This window comes from Hydra vulgaris, chromosome 06 (assembly GCF_038396675.1).
Source record: "Hydra vulgaris chromosome 06, alternate assembly HydraT2T_AEP".
Lineage (NCBI taxonomy): Eukaryota > Metazoa > Cnidaria > Hydrozoa > Anthoathecata > Hydridae > Hydra > Hydra vulgaris.
Genome location: NC_088925.1, coordinates 23,658,659 through 23,678,074, shown reverse-complemented (window position 1 = coordinate 23,678,074; position 19,416 = coordinate 23,658,659). Strand labels below are relative to the sequence as shown.

Sequence of the window (19,416 nt, the reverse complement as noted above, 5' to 3'; positions counted from 1 at the left end):
CATACCTAAACAGAATCATAATAAGCCGGTACCAAGTCAGGAGGGTGTTTGGAAACAAGTAATCTTTGAAGGACAGATAATGAATATCAAAATTATTTAAAATCTTCAAAGATAAAGTAGTTCTGCTAAAAATATGACAACCTAAGTCAAACTAGGTCTTATGTGAGTGAGAGTAAATCTGGCGCGGCCATTCACTAGAAACTACATCAACTAATTGACGAATATAATGTTTGGGTAAAAATTTACAAGATAATTTGTGACACGACCGCAGTAAATACTGGTCGTTTGCACGTGAAAGCTCATACAAGATGATTACTTGTGCAAGGTCTTTCAGTAAACATAATATATTGGCTGTCAGTACAATATACTAGACCTTCTTCTAAAGCATGACATAAATTTTTTTATTTAAGAGCCAATAAACAAACCAGAACTCAACTGCTACTTTATTTACAAATCAACAGAAGACTATATCAATTTTCACGCTGATTACCGCCTCGTTGCGACAGATGATGTTAACACAGACAAGAACCCTGGATAACAAGATAATTCTTGCTATGCAAGATTCTTATATTAACTATGTCATGCATATCGTCATTACGAAACAACTTTAGGTTGGCTCTAGCCATATAAGCAACATTTGTATAAACAGAGGCCTAAACTTCCTTTTTAAATGCTATTCCGCAGTATTCTGTGTAAGGACTTCTTGGAACTCCTAAATAACTAAAGTAGAAGAGCAAAAAAAGTTAAAGTGAATGCTGGTAATAATCGAGTTAGAAAGAAAGAAGTGCGAAAAGCAATTAGACCACTATTTAGTCTGTTTTCTTTTCTCTATGAGTTTCTTAAGTGACTGGTCTGGTTAACTCTATGAACCAGACTAGTCACTTAAGAAACACAAAAACTTAAAAAACTTTCTCATCGCTCTTCGAGGGTACGGAAACTAAACAAAGGCTAAATAAAAACAAATGCTATTTTAAGTAAAAACTTTATTCGCTTTCATTGAGAATTATTTTCTGTATAACATTCAAATTTTTAATACCGCATTATTATACAGAGGTTTCCTCTCTAACTTCTGCACAACACAATTATTAAATAAATTCTAGGTGCACAAGCTCACGCTTTTTACAACTATATAAAACACTTTTAAAGATTATCTTTTGTTTAAATGCAAATACCAACCTATTAAAAATAAAATTTTGAACAAAAGCTTTTTTTTTTTTGTCACGAATTAATACTTTCGTTGTTAAAGTTAATACAACTTTCATCAGTGTCAGTAGACTTATTTAATATAAACTTTAGCGTTTACAAAGTACTTTTTTTTAATATATAAATCAAGATGTCTTTGTTTGAAGGTGTTATCAAAAAATCAGGTTCAGACATTAATAAAAAATTTCGGAAAAGATTTTGCACAGTTTGCTGGGAAAAAAACGAAATGCCAAAGAAAACTTCTCTTCATAAAACGGTTTCATTGCCTTTAAATTATAGTCAAAGCCAAAATAATTGCAATCAGTTAGTCTTTAACTATTACAAACGCAAAAGCGAAAATAAAGCTGGAGTCTATAAAGGTAATTTTGTTGCAAATATTTTATGTCAAAACGATTGTTAAAAATGTACAAGGCTCATTTTTAACTTTTAGTTTATTTATTCAATAATAAGATATGGACAGGGTCGTTTTATTAATATGTTTTGCTTAAGTATAAAAGTGAATACTCTATTAGATTTTTTAAACCTGAATGTTATTTGCAGTACATGTATTGGTACAAAGCTCTTATGTTTATGAATAGCATGATATAGAATGTTACAATCGAGTGCATCGATTTCTTTTCTTTTTTTTTTGGTTTTGATGATATAAATGGGAGGGTTAATTTTAGTAGAGTTTTGCGGGGACTTTGAAACCGCAAAATGAAAAATGAATATTTGTACAAACCTTGTAAATTAAGTTAAATAAAAAAAAAAAAAAACTAAATATAAAACTCCATTAAACCGTATAAAGTAAGTTAAGCTAAATATAAACTAAATATAAACTAAATATAAACTAAATATAAACTAAATATAAACTAACTATAAACTAAATATAAACTAAATATAAACTAACTATAAACTAACTATAAACTAAATATAAACTAAATATAAACTAAATAGAAACTAAATATAAACTAAATATAAACTAAATATAAACTAAATATAAACTAAATATAAACTAAATATAAACTAAATATAAACTAAATATAAACTAAATATAAACTAAATATAAACTAAATATAAACTAAATATAAACTAAATATAAACTAAATATAAACTAAATATAAACTAAATATAAACTAAATATAAACTAAATATAAACTAAATATAAACTAAATATAAACTAAATATAAACTAAATATAAACTAACTATAAACTAAATATAAACTAAATATAAACTAACTATAAACTAACTATAAACTAAATATAAACTAAATATAAACTAAATAGAAACTAAATATAAACTAAATATAAACTAAATATAAACTAAATATAAACTAAATATAAACTAAATATAAACTAAATATAAACTAAATATAAACTAAATATAAACTAAATATAAACTAAATATAAACTAAATATAAACTAAATATAAACTAAATATAAACTAAATATAAACTAAATATAAACTAAATATAAACTAAATATAAACTAAATATAAACTAAATATAAACTAAATATAAACTAAATATAAACTAACTATAAACTAAATATAAACTAAATATAAACTAAATATAAACTAACTATAAACTAAATATAAACTAAATATAAACTAAATATAAACTAAATATAAACTAAATATAAACTAAATATAAACTAAATATAAACTAAATATAAACTAAATATAAACTAAATATAAACTAACTATAAACTAAATATAAACTAAATATAAACTAAATATAAACTAAATATAAACTAAATATAAACTAAATATAAACTAAATATAAACTAACTATAAACTACATATAAACTAAATATAAACTAAATATAAAAGAATCTACTAATTCTAAAAAGATGATATTACTATAGAAAGAACTCGAAACCGAAAACTAAAGAAACAAATTTAATTATGCGTAATTCAAATAACTGTACTTATCCGTAGAAATTAAGTTAAGCTAAATATTAACCAATTATAAAACGAATAACTTTACTAAACGGTATAAATTAAGTTAAATATAAAACAAATATTTGTAACTAAACCGTCTAAATTGAATACACAGTTCTCTGAATACTATTTAACGTTGTGCACGCACGTTATATTCCATGGGACTCAAATGAAACTTTTTTAATTCAGGGGTTTTTACCCGGTTGGTGTAGAGAAAAATATGTAATGTCTGCTTACAAAACTGATATGTTAATTTTGATCTACGATTTTATACTTATAAATATGCATGTAAAAGTTTATGTTTAATAGATGAAGGCAACTACAATAACAGTACAGGTATATATATATATATATATATATATATATATATATATATATATATATATATCCATAAATAGATGTAGATACATGTACATGCAAAAACTTAGATTATTTAAATATACATACATATGCATATATACATGTATATGTTTATATATATATATACATGACATCAAGTTATTTTTGCACCAAAATTGATCACGGCTTGTAGTAGTTTGTCACATGATCTGAATGATCTTTTTATCTCTGATCCTTATCTATGCTAATTTAAATTTTGCATAAATACTTTCTTCATATATGGTGGTTCATGACACAGCTGAGTTTAAACTTTTTAAATTATATTTATTTTTTTATCTGATTTGAAGCAACCTTTTGTTTCATCTAATTTTTCTAAATTATCTTATTCTTTTATCTAAGTTTAATGCAAATTCTTTTCTTGAAAGAAATAAGTTCTTCTATTTTGTTATCATTTTTTTGAAGCCAGTTTGCAACTTGCATGAAAAAAAATTTTTACTCTTCAAAAAATCTCTAAAACACTGAACCTCTCTGAACCAAACGAGTAAATCTCTAGAACCTCTCTGAACTAAACGAGTAAATGAGTTTAAAACTTTTTGTCTCAAGAGAATTGATGTCATCTTATATTTTGTTTAAACTGTTTTTATCTTAGTCTTTACTTTGATAGCCTAATCATAAATTTTAAAGCAGAGAAACAAAGCCAATTGACAAACTCGAAGAACCACTTGCTCAATCAAAAAGAGTAACTATTCGTTAAATTAAGTATCCAGATCAAGTTAAAAAATTTAAGGAGTGATGCAGTTCATAAATTCTTCCCTAGGTAATTTCACTGATTTACTCTCTAAATGTTTATTGTAACAACAATCAATACTGCGAGTTTGTTTTGTCCGAAAATCTAATGTAGATATTCTTAAAAACCCTAAACAAGATCTTATTTCAGAATAATTAAATAAATAATAGGCCTCCAAAAACAATAAATATAATTTTAAAAAAATTTTCTGTAAATATCTAATTATTGTGTGTATTCTTTTCAAAATAGTATAGCATGGTTAATTTAGGTTCACAAATTTTGGTTAAAACTGTTAGCTATCACAAGCGACTATTTTTCACAGGGACGAAAGCATGAAGAAGGTAGAGAATTCCAAAGTAACTTTAAGTAAAACATTTTAAGGAAAAAACTAGATAAAAAAAAATTTTTAATGCCCAACATTAGAGAATATTTCAGTAAAAGGCTGAGTGACGAGTCACGAGTGATAGAGCTTTGTTGAATGAATAAATAGTGATAGTTTGCTTGAGCAACAAGCATGGTGGTGGTTGTAGAAAACAGATTCAACCTAACAATAATTGGTCAAAGGCTTAAGAGTTGAGACGACAGGGTCGTCCTAAAGAGATTTTAAAGGAGGAGGATGGGGGAGATGGCGTATCTTTTTTTTGTCAACGCCAAGAAAAACTGATTTATATTTACTTATATATGCTGTACATAATCTGTCTAAAGTTTGAATCCCTATCAATTTGAGAAGGCTACAAGTTTAATAAGGTCATAATTTTTGAATTATTGTTGTATGAAGTTTAAAACTTAGTTGAGAAATGCAAAAAAAATATTTATCACCTTGCTACTCTCACGTTTATGGCAATTGCAGCCAAATTTAGGCGGCAATTGCCACAAACGTGAGAGTTGTGAAAATTTGCCACAAACGTGAAAAAACCTAGGACTTTTTGTTCACAGACTTCAATCATTATAAATAAATAAACGTTTTGAGTTTGCTCCATGCCTGGAAGTTATCTCAAACTTTAAAAAGTGCTGCATCCACCCTGGCAAAGCATCTTTATTTGGCATATGTATAAACATATATATGATCTCAAACATCAAAAATTGCTGCATCCGTAAGTTTTATTTTGTAAACAACATAACAAAAAAAATATTTTAAGTTTTACTCTGTTTTTTACATGTTTATTAGTTCAGTCTGATTTCAAATGATTAAACAAATTTAATTTATTGACTTTACTGATGACCTAGTATAGTAACTGATTTTTGATATTTATTAAAAGTAATTGTGTCTCTAAAAAAATAACCAGAATTACATCAAAATGGTGTATAGCGTATGGTGTATGGCATGAGAAGTTTACTATAATATTCTATTTTTTTAGGAAAATTTGTCCTAGATAATTCAGACTTCAGAGAGGTACCAGAAGGAAAAAAAGGTTACAAAAACGTTATTTGCATAAAGTTATCTCAATTAAACAATGGAAAAAATTGTGAAAGGGAGCTTTATTTATGCCTCCAGACAGAAGAACAAAAAAAAAGTTTACTTAAGGTCCTCCGCGATCATATTAAAGTTGTGAGTATATTTTTTCGAAGCGATAAATTTGTAAGAAGTTGTTTAATTGATACTGATTAAAATTAGTAATCCTTTTTATTCTCAAATAGAGTCCAAGCCATAATGAGTATATTGAAGATACACTCAAACCTCCTACAAAATTTATCCCTTATGATGACAACAATCCGTAAGTTTATTGAAACATTAATACAATTTATTTTTTAATTGTATTGTATGCTGAACTTTGTGTGAGTATATATATATATATATATATATATATATATATATATATATATATATATATATATATATATATATATATATATATATATATATATATATATATATATGTATATGTATATATATATATATATGTATATATATATATATATATATATATATATATATATATATATATATATATATATATATATATATATACACATTTTGGCTTTTAAAAGATGTTGTGCCTTAGCATTTCATCCTAGGGAAGGCATGCAAAGGCATTTTCCTTATTCTGTAATGCACTGGAAAAACAAATCAGCAAACCTTCTCTTCTGTTGCGTTTGTTCAAATTAATATCTAGATATATTTTTATCAAACTTCATTCCTAATATCATTTTTTTTCTTGTGATCTTTTTGAAACAAAATTTGAAACAGAACCACTAAAAAATGCGTCAAACTTTAAAAAACGTTTTACCTTGAAAATATTTTTAAACTTCTTAATTTATTTACTGGTATATTGAAAAATCCATAAAACGGACTTGATTGTAATCATGATCTCGCTAAAACCTTTATCAGTTTTCCTGCATTGGATTCACCATATCATCACACTTTTTACTATAACTTTAAGTCTAACTGAGATTATTTTCATATTTTTCTTCGGGATGCCATTGTCTAATGCTGTTTGTCTCTCTGTAAAAAGTTGCGACTCCTCTCGAGTTTTAAGATTCAAACAAACATTCAACCAAACAAAACAACAAACAGAAGGTTTTAATCTTTTCAGTTGGTTTAAGAATCTTTAATCAAAGTTACTGTAAATTTCTTTGAGTAGTGGTTTGTTCGATAAATCACATGACAGGTATATTTTGCAAAAAAGCTCTCCATTTGCAAAATTTAGTATAAAAAAGTTATAATAATAAACTTTGTGAAAAATATTACTCAAAATTTCATAACTTTCTGAAAGGGTATAGTTTATAAACATCTACAGGTCAAGGATCTTATAATTAAATGTAAAGTCCTAGTAAGTTATTTCGTAAAACAAAAAAATTTTGTTATTTTACTATAATATAAAAGTGTAGTTTTAAACAATTAAAAGGAAATTCCGAGTAATTACACCGTCAAAAGACGGTGTAATTACTCGGAATTTCCTTTTAATTGCTTTGAAATTTACTGTAATACTTTAAATGTGTGTAAAACAAAATTTATTTGAAATATCTTTTAAAGTTTATTATAATTGGATAAAATTATAGGATGTTCTAGAAAAGTTTATTTTCATCTTGTCAAGTTTTTCATATTTTATTTTTGAATATCGTAAAGGTTTATAATATGATTTTCATAATGATTTTTTTGTTTGTTTATATTTCATTATATTTTTGGTTTATTAGGATATTAAAAGAGTTAGATATTATCCAGAAAACAATTCGAAATCAAAATGAAGACGAAGCTTTCAACACCAATTATTTGACTCGTGACTTTAGGTTTTCAAACGAAGAAAACACAAACAATTTAAATTGTAGCACATATTTGAGGCAAAGTTTTGATTCTGGCTTTAGTTCATTAGATTCCTCTACGAGATCATTCAGTAGTAACACTTATTCTAACTGTAGTTTCGACACTGACAATATATATTCACCAGAGTGAGATGAAGCTAGTAATTCTTTAACCAAAATGAAGTTGTAAATTATTATTTAACGACAATAAGCTTTTGAAAAGACGTGATTTTGAATTGAGTTAGAATAAACTAGAGTTTAAATCGTAACTGTTAGTTAATAGAACCAAGCTTAGATAAATCTCGTCGTTGATTAATCAATACTCGTTGCTAAATAAGTTACACATGTTATCGTTAACAATATCTTTGTTACTGCCTAAATTACATTCTAGGATATTGTTTTATAAACATAAGTACATAAATTATGTAAGCAAGTTAAAAGTTGTATAAGTAAATTTTTAAATTTTCAATAATTGTATAAAGTATTGTAAAAGTTGTATAAGTAAATTTTCAATAATCAATCAATAGTTTTTTTTAGATGTCATTCTATCCTCTATCCTTAGCGCAAAGTCATTGTATCCTTTATCCTTAGCGCGTCATTCTATTCCTCTTTCCTTAGCGCACCCAAGTTTTACTCTCAAAAATAGTTTTTCCGTTGGAAAGCAATCAATATTCAAGCCTTGATTCAAATACTTTAAATTAATAAAAAAACTGCTTTCTATACTGTATTTGTGCTGTACTGTACTGCTTTCTATACTCTACTTTTTATACTGCAAGTCTCATTATATATATATATATATATATATATATATATATATATATATATATATATATATATATATATATATATATATATACATACATATATATAAATATATACATATATATATATATATATATATATATATATATATTATATATATATATATATATATATATGAACTCTTCCTGATGATCCAGCAATGGTGAAACTCCAAGTCGAAGATAAAAGTTAGATAAGTGTTTTTTACTAATTAATTATTGCTCTGTTCTTTAAGAACATTGAGCACTCTATTTGTAAAATACACTAACATAATTTACATATATATATATATATATATACATACATACATATATATACATATATATATATATTTTTTTTTTTTCTTTTTTTTTCTACAGTGCTACAGAATATAAACTTGTATAAATAATTGCACAGCCATCTGCGAATAGGTTAAATAGGTTTTTACAAAAGCGATATATTCATCAATACCCTTTAACTAACCATTTATTCTAAATGTGCAATACATGTTTTGAAAAAAAAATAATATCATTTGACATCATTAGTCCTACGAGGGGTCGAAGTTTGTGTTTTTTTAATGGCAAAGTAATTTATTAGTTTTTAAAGCCCATAAGTTTCATATTTTATTCAATATGTCTATTGGTAAGTAATATTATTTTGTAAACTACAATCCATAGGCTTTTTACTTCAACAAACAAAATAATTAAAAAAACAAATTAATACTAAAAATAAAGCGATTGTTTTCTTTTAGCAAGTATGGGGCAACTTGATACAGCACTTATGGGGGCCCTAAAACTGTAGAGTGGTACGCCATTGTGTCATAAATAATTCTAAAAATCATTTCTTTCAATATTTAACATCAATTTTAAAAAGATTTATGTAAATATAATACAAGGAGATCCCATTTCGATACAAAGCCTTTATTTATTGACGCTAAGGAATGACACTTAAAACAACACACTATCTGGCCATCTGGAATTAAATTTGGACCATTGGATGCATTATTTGGGTTATAAATATTAGTTTGCTTATATTTCAAATAAAAATCCGCCTTTTCTCTATGTTTTATACTTTTTATTTACTTTTTTAATGATGCTCGTAGTATGTATCAAGGTACCCCATCGATGGGGTACCTTGAAACAAATTTCTAATTTTACTTTAATTAGTCTTACAAGTTTAACCAGTTGTATTATGATAATTTATAGAATTTATTTTATGGGTATAAATTTATTCTACAAAATAAACCAATCACCCGAAAAAAAGGTGTATTAAAATAATTGTTACGAAGAAAAAATCAAAAATGTGTCTTATCGCCCCACTCTTGTCAGTCTTAGCGCCCCACTTTGCAAAAAGAAAATAGGGGATATTTTCTTTTTGCAAAGAAAATATTAGTTCTTATAAAAAAAAATTATAAAGAATTCAATTACAAATGATTTACTTTTTCATACCAATTTTATTTTAATAGTTTTTTTTTTCAGGTTTTGTAGGCTGTTTATTTAAAAGAAAGCATTTAAGGTTAATGGAAAAATATTTTACACGCCTAGTTGGCTTATATTAATTAAAATCAGCGATGGGTTTGCACCAGCTCAATAGGTAGTTAAAAAAAAAGTTCGTAGAAGTGGTTCTTAAGATAAAAGATTACTACATCTGTCCAATAACATCTGTAGAGTAGCCAAGATCATTTGCACACTTTTGTCCAAGATAATCTGTATGTTTTTTTTTACTCGAACAACATCTTAATTAAGATTGTGGTTTTTCTCCAACCATGCGATTAAAATAATGCATCCATATTAATTACTTTTTCCAGATGTAACTACATCTGAAAAAAACCATATATGTAACAACATCTGGTTGAAATAATGCATTATAATTTAATAGTTTTATAAAATCCTTTAGTTATATTTAATATAATTGAAAAAATGTAATTACATCTGTAAAATTTTTACTTTTTTTAAGCTAAAACTTCCTAATATAGTAAATAACTAAAGTTCGCATTTTATCTTTAATAATTTGCAGTAACTCTGGTGAGCAGTGTTTCTCATTAAATATAAAACGACAACTCTCTGTATATCAGGTGAAAAAGTAGAGATTGAACTAACAGCTTAAGTTTAAGTAACTTTCTTACGCAAAATTTCTCATTAAATTAAAAGTGTAGGTGTGAGTTACATTAAAGTATTTTGACGGTTAGTTTTTTCTATATCTAATTTTAAACTTAGTTGGCTTTTTAAATTTTTGTAAAATATAGTTTAGGCTAAAAAAATATTTTACTTAAATATTTAAAAAGCTCAAGATAAAACTTATTTATTATCACCTCATGCATTATCTTTATCTAATTATACAAACAAAATCTTTGCAGCTAAAGGCGTTCTAAATTCAAACGTTTCTATTAAAGTTCGAGCGTTTGAAGTTATGAAAATTCTATTTGCAGCATAAAAAATGTCAATCACAATGTTTAGGAAACTGGAAACGATTTTCCTGATTGTTAGAATAAAATGCAATACAAATTATTTAAAATAAACTATGATGGCCTTATCGATTTGATAAAAAAAAATTTGGAATGTTTTTTTTGCGCATGAACTAAATCGTTAACCATTGATGATATATATTTTTTTGTTAGTTTTGGTGCCCCAAGAAGACCTAACGGACTTGTCACAGAGCACCGCGAAAGTGCAATTAACTAGGAAGTTCACGCCTTCTTCTTTATCATGATGCGAAAATATGTCCAGAGTTCGTTTTGAACCTGGATCACCTGCTTCTAAAGCAAGTGCCCTAACCACCGCACCACGGCCGCTTATATGATGATATGAAATGAAAGGACTCCATATTTCAAAAGAATGGCAAAACTGTCTTACTTAATCATTAAGTAAAACCAAAGTCGTCCATCAGGCAACCTTGACGAAGAAAATAAAAGAATGCTTAATTTCAAAAGTTCATTTAATGGCCTTAAAAATACAAAATCCTGCAAAAGATGATGACGTTGTCATCATTGACGAAATAAACAAAACAGAGGTAACTAAAGCGAGAAAAATGTTTAACAATGCATACAGCTAGATAAAAAGAAATACCACTTGTTGACATGAAAGAAGAAGTTACACTTCAAACTAAAAATGAAATACGTCTAGAAGGTGGCATACATTCACAATATTCTGAAACCCGAATTGTTGAAAATGTCTCAAGTAAGTTAAAATTTTGTAGTATTGTTAAAAGAAATTAAAAGTATGTATAATGATTGATGAGGCATCAACTATTACAGAAGCAGCCATGGCGCAGTGGTAGCGCATTTGCTTAAGAAAAAAAGGATCCCTGGTTCAAACCCCATCTTTTGGCAATTTTTGCGACATTGGTTAGGAAGAAGGTGTGAACTTCCAATTAAATGCTCATCCGCGATGCTCTGTGATAAGACCGTAAAGACTTCTTGGTGCATCAAAATAAAATTAAAAAAAAAAAAACAGTTTCAACTAAATCAGTTGCTGTCTTATTTTTGATATTAAAAGCTTATAACTTTTTTTCCGCGTTATTTATAAATTTGGTAAAATTGGGACTTTTAAAAGCATTAGGCTTTTTTGAAGTGACAAAAGAATTATTAAAAAAAAATAGTTGATAAGGTTTTATTCCAATGGAGCAAGTACTAGAGTTGAATGTAAGTAAGTAATATACTTAGATGTAAATTAGATGTTGGCATAAGAATACGCAATGATTTTCCTAACAATATGTTTTGGCACTAATTTAAAAATAGATTAATACTTGCTTTGGATGATTACATAAAAACATTAAGCAAACAAAGCAAATAAATCAAAATATTTATTGACAAAATATAGTGCAGTATTCCGCCAATCAAACATAAGTCAGAGAGAAATTTCAAGTATTTTCCATGAGTTTGGAATAGCTATATTGAAAAAAGGCAGGTTATAGGACCAAGATGGAATTCTTGCAGTTTGCAGTTCATGATTATTATATTAATGTTCTTACAATTGCACAACATTTTTCAATTGTTAAGTTACACTCGTTTTAAAATATGCGACTAGCCAGTGCTAACCACGCGTTTAAAAATGAGTGTGACTAGTATAAAGAAAACTGTGGAACATCTGTTTAAGATCCGTGGAGGGATGCCATCTTTACCAATTGACTTTCTGTGAGATGGCGTAGTCTTGACTCAGCATCAATATTAACTATGTGCATCGAAACAGATCAAGTTAAAGTAATTTACCTATCTCAGATATAATGAATTTGTGGGATGCTACACCATATATTGAATCAAAAAGTTTCAAAACTATTTGATTCCAAACTATTGCTCCCTGGAATGAGATGCAATTAATATATAACTATATATATATATATACATATATATATATATATATATATATATATATATATATATATATATATATATATTTTATATATATATATATATATATATATATATATATATATATATATATATATATATATTATATATTGATGGTGAGTCAAGACTATGCCATCTCAAATATATATATATATATATATATATATATATATATATATATATATATATATATATATATATAAATATATGTATATACATATATATATATATATATATATATATATATATATATATATATATATATATATATATATATATATATATATTTATATATACAAGCTCCTTTAGATTTTACATGCTCAATATATTTGTAAACAAAAATTATGCAACTTAGACAAATGAGACTAGCTGAAACACGAACTAAGACAATGTAGAAGGTATTTTGGGTAATTTTTTTCGAAATATTTAAATCACCATAAAAAATTCAAATGCAATAGCAACCAATAAACAAATTAAAACTTTAAATAATCAAAATATAAACTATTTTCTAATAGTTTGATGATTAAGAATTGAACAGTTTCATATAAATTCTCGTCATAATTACAACTTAAAAAAAAATAGATTCTTTTTCAAACTTACCCCGCTTTCCAAGTAATCCTGGTTAACTTACTTATTTTTTATTTTAGATGCCCCAAAAAGTCCTTGCGGTCTTATCACAGAGCACTCTAAAAGAGCCTTTCTTCGCGCGTTCACGCGTTCTTCTCTACAGATGTTATAAAACTTGGCCAAAGATGGCGTTGACCCTCGGATCTATAGTAGACGGAGGATAGCATAAACTACAAAATTAGTTCATATCAAGTGAAAGAAAAGAGTATTAATATTAGAGGTTGCTGCTTTTTGGTAGTATAGAAAAGCTGTGGGAACCATCTGCAGTGTTTTGAAATCAATTGACTTGGCAGTCAAGTTTTTCATCACTGTTATCAGACCAATCGGACTGTAAATTAATCTGTAATTTCTAAACTTTCGATGTAACGCTCTATAAAACTGCGTACTGTATCAATATCTAGTTACCTTGTTGATTATAAAACAGAAAATTTATGTTCAATAATCTCAATGCTGTCTTCTGACTTTAAAAAATTAAGTAATTCTAAACTCATTATTGAATTTTTATTTTGTGAAATACAACTGTCCGTTTAAAGAATGATTTTATTAATATAAGGAATGTCTTTTATAAAATTTTTAAATATCTTCACAACTGCACTTGCGACATCATTAGCAGATATCCCGCCTTGGATATTCAGATTATATCAGTAGCGCACACAGGATTTGTTGATATTTGTATTGACATTGATAACATGTGATAATACTAAACTTATGTATCTTCATAAATTTCAACTTTACTATCTTATACTAAATTTAAATTGATCAAATTATTGATCAATTTAAATTTAGTATAAGATAGTAAAGTTGAAAATTTTACTACATACCTGCCCTCACGTTTGGGCAAGAGTGGTCTGAATTTTGTGGGATTTTTGTTCCTGGGCCTCCATCATCATAATTTTTTGGAAAGCCTCTTCATTGGACATAGGAACAAACATACTTAAGTTTAGAGTTAGCATAATACGCGAAAGTGTGATCTCTGAAACATCAAAAAGTCCTGCGTGCGCCCCTGTTTATGCTGTTGTGTAGCTTTTTATTCATATTACAATGACCAGTTAAATTGTACACATTACGTTTACTACAATAATAAACGCTTGATGCTTTAACTTTTGACAGGTTAAAAAACTTTTTCAGGACCAAAGCACCAACAGTTGCTGTTTTGATCTTGAAAAAGTTTCTACCTATAGTTATGCTTAATACTTAAGTTTTTACAATAACTACTATTATTTCGTTAATTATTTGTTGTTTCTTTGTTTATTCTGTCGGTCCTTTGTTCTTTCTGTCGATCTTTTATTCTTTTCTCAAATCCTGATATCTTTCTTTTGATGTGCAGTTTGCGTTGATACTTTCTTTCTTCTGATTGATGTTCAAGAACTTTATACTCTTTACATTCATCACATCTTTCTTTTTTTCATACTCTTCACATTCATCACATCTTTTTTTTTTCTTTTATACTCTTCACATTCATCACATCTTTCTTATGTTCAAAAAATGATAAATTAAAGTCCTCATTGAAAACTTTTCTGTAAATGTTTTCTTTTACAGGATTTTCATAATACATTCTTGTTAAAGTTAATCTAATAAATATTGCTTATTGCTTTTAGTAGGCAGTAATGTGAATCGGCAACAGAAAACAATTTAATGTGGTATCTAGCCGCTTCTAGATTTTTTTTTGGAGTAGTAATCTTGGTACAGAAGTACTTGAATTTTGAATTGTTTTATGAAAGTAATATACTTAAATAAAATGCTTCCGTTGACTCTTACATAATTCAAATTCAAAATAGTAAATAGATAAATGGATTACGTATAATTTTAATTTAACTAATCATTTAAAGTTACTCCACAAATGGGATAACTTTGAATACATTTCCTTAAAATTTAATACAAATAACAATCTAGTTTCACATGAATTTATTATTACTAAAATATAATATTATTTCATAAAAAATTCCGATTTGGTTTTTTTATTTTGTTATTTTTTAAGAGGACTAGCATAAAAAGAATCTCATTCATATCACATTCATTCACATCACATTCATTCACATCACATTCATTCATTCACATCACATTCATTCATTCACATCACATTCATTCATTCACATCAGTTTTCACTTACAGAAGACAAGTTTCACTTGAAGAATGAAGACATCAGTTTCACAGAAGACAAAGCAAGTAGAACATTTTTTAATTTTTACAGAAAATGCTCAAAATAAATACTTTTTTCAAGTTCAACAGTAACTTTTTTTTCCCTTTGATTTTCCTTTTTCCTTGACATCAACACGACACAATTAATTGTTAAAGTACATTAACACTACTGCTTGGCTAACATGTTTTTATCACCCTCTGGCAAATAATTGAGGATAATACTTATATTTAATGGGTAAATAACACATTTTTTAGAACCATTAAGCTTCTAAGTTGCCGTATACCTTTTGATCAAACGAGTATATAATGTTTATTAGTAAATACTAAAAAGTTAAGAACAAAAGAGATTTATTTTTTGTAATTCTCTGTGCTTTTTATGAACAAAAAGTTTACGATTGATCAACTATTTTCCTCCATTATCTTTAAAGAGGTCTATAAAATGCAACATTAAGTTGAAATAAAGGAGTAGAGTTAGCAATTAAAAAACAAGATAATGTTTTTTTCATAACAAGATACCATTTTCTTAGATTAATTCAAGTTTTTGCTGAAAAGATTGCTTAGATTATAACTAATCGGAATTTTAGATTCTGAAATTTGACGAAAAACAGTAACAAACCAGTCAAAAAAGCAATTAGAATGAAACTGTCCTGACTTCGATAATGTTGTACATTTGATGATCCACTTTCAATTCTTGTTATCCATAGATGTTCAGTTTTATAAAAGTAACCCGAGACCGTTTGACCAGAGACTCTAATGTTGTACAATTGCTCATTTTTCAATAGTATTTTAATAAGTGGCAACTTGCACCTAGTAAATATATATATGAAAGCTCATCAAATAATGATACTATTCATTATATATATATATATATATATATATATATATATATATATATATATATATATATATATATATATATATATATATATATATATATATATATTAAGGTGATGACTTTTATACAACCACGTTTCCCTGTATCATAATTTGATGAGCTTTCACTTAACATTAAATAAAATATTACATTCAGGGTAATTGAATGTAATATTTTATTTAATGTTAAGTGAAAAAAAAAAACCTCACGCTCAAAATGATTTTAAGAATTTTATTTATTAGCTTTTAGGTCAAGTTTTTTAAGTCACTGTAAGCAGATACAAATTGAACACAAGCTGTAGAGTCACATGCATACAACATTATATAGAATCATCAAACGCACAAGGATGTCAAATACTCACAATAATGTCGTTGGAGAGGATGAATTTTCAAGCAATTGAGAGCTTTTGGGTAGTAATTCAGAACTTCAGATAGTTCTTCAAAATCATCTCCACGAAACAATTGATTTCTGAACCAATGGTCAGCCCATGAGTAAGAAATAAATGAACAGATTTTACGCAACCCGATCCGGGTTTCTGGTATCAGAATAAATGTAAGAAGGGCTAGAATGGCACGAGAGTTACAACGTGCATTGCTGATGTTTGAGATCTGTTAAAATTCACGAAGGGGATTTCATTCCTCTCAGTTAAGTGACGGAAGACACAAGTGAGGTGGTATAGAAAATTCATTTCATCTCTCTAGCCGCCTGTTTCCTTATACTTAGTTTTACCGTTGCTGAAGGCTGCTTTCAATTTATGGTAACTGCTCATCAAATCCTGCACAAAGAAATACTCAATGTTTGGTGATTTAGTCGAGCCATGGAGCTCATTGTCCAAGACAATGCGACAAACTTGGTCTAGCACATGGTGCTGGCAACTGATGAACTTGGGTTTCGGGTGACCTTTTTTTTTAACATTTGCTGCAACCGAACAACAACGCTTATCTTCTTGCCGGTATTCACGTTTGTTGTATCGGCAACAATCATCACAACTGATCCCCCAGGTTGAACTCCTCTAACACAACCTGGAGTCCTTCTGCAATTGTTTGAGCTTTTTCATCTTTTAATTTTAGCGCAGTCAACTTAATTTCTTTAGATTCATTCTTTAGGACCACGGCCTGATATTCAAAGCCGTTAATGTGTTTGCCGTCAATGTGTATGCTCCACTTCTCCAGATGAAGTGTGCTCGCTAAGTGTTTCCTCACGTGAGCAGCTTTCGTGTAGATAGCCTTGTGGATTACTAATTGATATGGAGTTGGGATTTCAATGCCCTCACCAGAAAGCTGGAGGCACACCACTGCTGCTCCATGGGATGACAGCTTTGAGCATGTAACAAGACGTTTTGCAATCCCTGTTGGGTTATGCTTCTTTTTGCTCATTGAAGCTGCATTGTCATCCTCCCAAAGAGTGTCTGTACTGTTCTCGGATGAGTCCGTACTACTTTTGGAACAATCAGGTAGCGCTAAGCTGGTAAGTGTGGACACAGTCGCTTCCATTGCCCTCTTTCGCTTGGATGGGTGGGTGGTATTGGTACTAGCAGGTTCGCCTGTCGAATAACCAACGTGATATTTGCTCTCAATTTGCAGTTTGTAGAGGTTCTCATCCTCTTTGCACAACCATTCGCCTTTCATCTTGGTGATGTCAAACAGTCTATTTAATGAATCAAAGTTTTGAATTTTTCTGCAGCGCTCGTAGTCTTTCAGAAGTTTTGCTAGTTTTGTACAAATGGCTTGATCAGATACACATGGGAAGTTTAACATTTTGCTCCATAGGTCTTTAAGCTCTACAGCAATTAAACTGATCCTCTCTCTGTTATGTTATGCAATAGAAATAGAAAGTAACTACTTTATGTTAACAAACTCCTTTAAATTTTTTACATGCTCTTTAATCTTTTATATCTTTTACATGCTTAATAAATTTATAAACAAAAATTATGTAGATTAGACAGCTGAGGCAATGTACAATGTTATATGTGACAGACAAGCTGCAACACGAGCTGAGGCAATGTAGATAGGGGGTTGTCAATTAATTACATCAACAAAATAGGGGGAGGGGTCTGAACTTTATTTTTTGACAATTGTTGACACGGGGGAGGGGGGAGATTAATTAAAATATGACGTCTACAATTTTTCTTTTTTTTTTTGAGTTAAATTGCCTAAATAACGGAAAATTAGGCTGTGTTTGTAGCGTAGCTTCTTTTTCATAGGAGGGGGTAATCAAATATTGACGTTATTTTATAGAGGGTCTCTTGAAATTTGATAAATTGTTGACAAGGGGGAGGTAAAAATTTTGAAAGATTTGTTGACGTAATTAATGGACAGCCCCTAGTGTTTAGGCTACTTTTTTTTTAAAAAAAATCCGAAATATTCAAATCATTTTTTAAGGAACAATGCAACCGATAAACAAAGTAAAACTTGAAATAATCCAAGTACAAACTATTTTTAATACTTTTATGTTTAAGATTTAAACAATTTTACAAACTCTTGCCATAAATACAACTTGAAAAAATATATATACATATTTGTATTCAAAGTTATCCCGCTATTCAAAGTAACCCAGGTTTACGTACTTGTTTCTTTTCTTATTTTTTTATTCAAGGTGCCCCAAGAAGTCATTACGGTCTTATCGCAGAGTACCTCGGAGGATCTTTTGAAAGACGTTCACGCCTCGTTCCTTACCTATGTTATAAATCTTGCAGAGAGGTGGTGTTGAACCACAGATCTCCGGTATACTTACTATAAAAATGTAGTTTTTTCTCACCCAAAATTTTGTACAAATGTTTTGTTATTTGGTTTCTTTTTATGCATTTATGGTTGCATTTCGGTTTACAGCCTTATTTAACTATTTTTCATGATGCAGTTGTCTTCTGATATCAACATACTCTTCTCCTCAGTTTCTATTTTTGCTTTTCTATATTTTCTGACCAATTTTTAGGTATCCTTTTTGTTTTTCAGCTCATTTTTTAATACGTTCCGTTTTTGAAATCTTAGATTTAGATTTAAACAATCTTTATTCTATTTTATAAATGTAATACAAACATGGCCAAAAAAAAAGAGGCTTGCGATTCGCATGCGGGTCTTAGAACGTTATAGAGGCTTTTGATTTACTAATAAAAGGTGACAATAATGTACTTCAAATAAAAGTATGAAAAGAAAAATTGAAGA

The 19,416-nt window shown here is 27.9% G+C and overlaps 1 protein-coding gene across 2 annotated transcripts; it reads left to right on the top strand.

Moving 5' to 3' along the window:
* The first annotated feature begins 1,241 nt into the window (after positions 1 to 1,241).
* On the top strand, positions 1,242 to 8,014 carry LOC136081738 (uncharacterized). Of its 2 annotated transcripts, none has more exons than XM_065799644.1 (4): positions 1,242 to 1,562; positions 5,624 to 5,799; positions 5,889 to 5,965; positions 7,386 to 8,014. In XM_065799644.1, the coding sequence occupies exons 1-4, from the start codon at positions 1,334 to 1,336 to the stop codon at positions 7,639 to 7,641; spliced, it is 738 nt and encodes a 245-aa protein (XP_065655716.1). In that variant the 5' UTR covers positions 1,242 to 1,333; the 3' UTR covers positions 7,642 to 8,014. The 2 variants fall into 2 exon arrangements, with proteins under 2 accessions (XP_065655716.1, XP_065655715.1); XM_065799643.1 differs by having other exon boundaries at positions 1,243 to 1,562; positions 5,609 to 5,799.
* Positions 8,015 to 19,416: the final 11,402 nt, after the last annotated feature.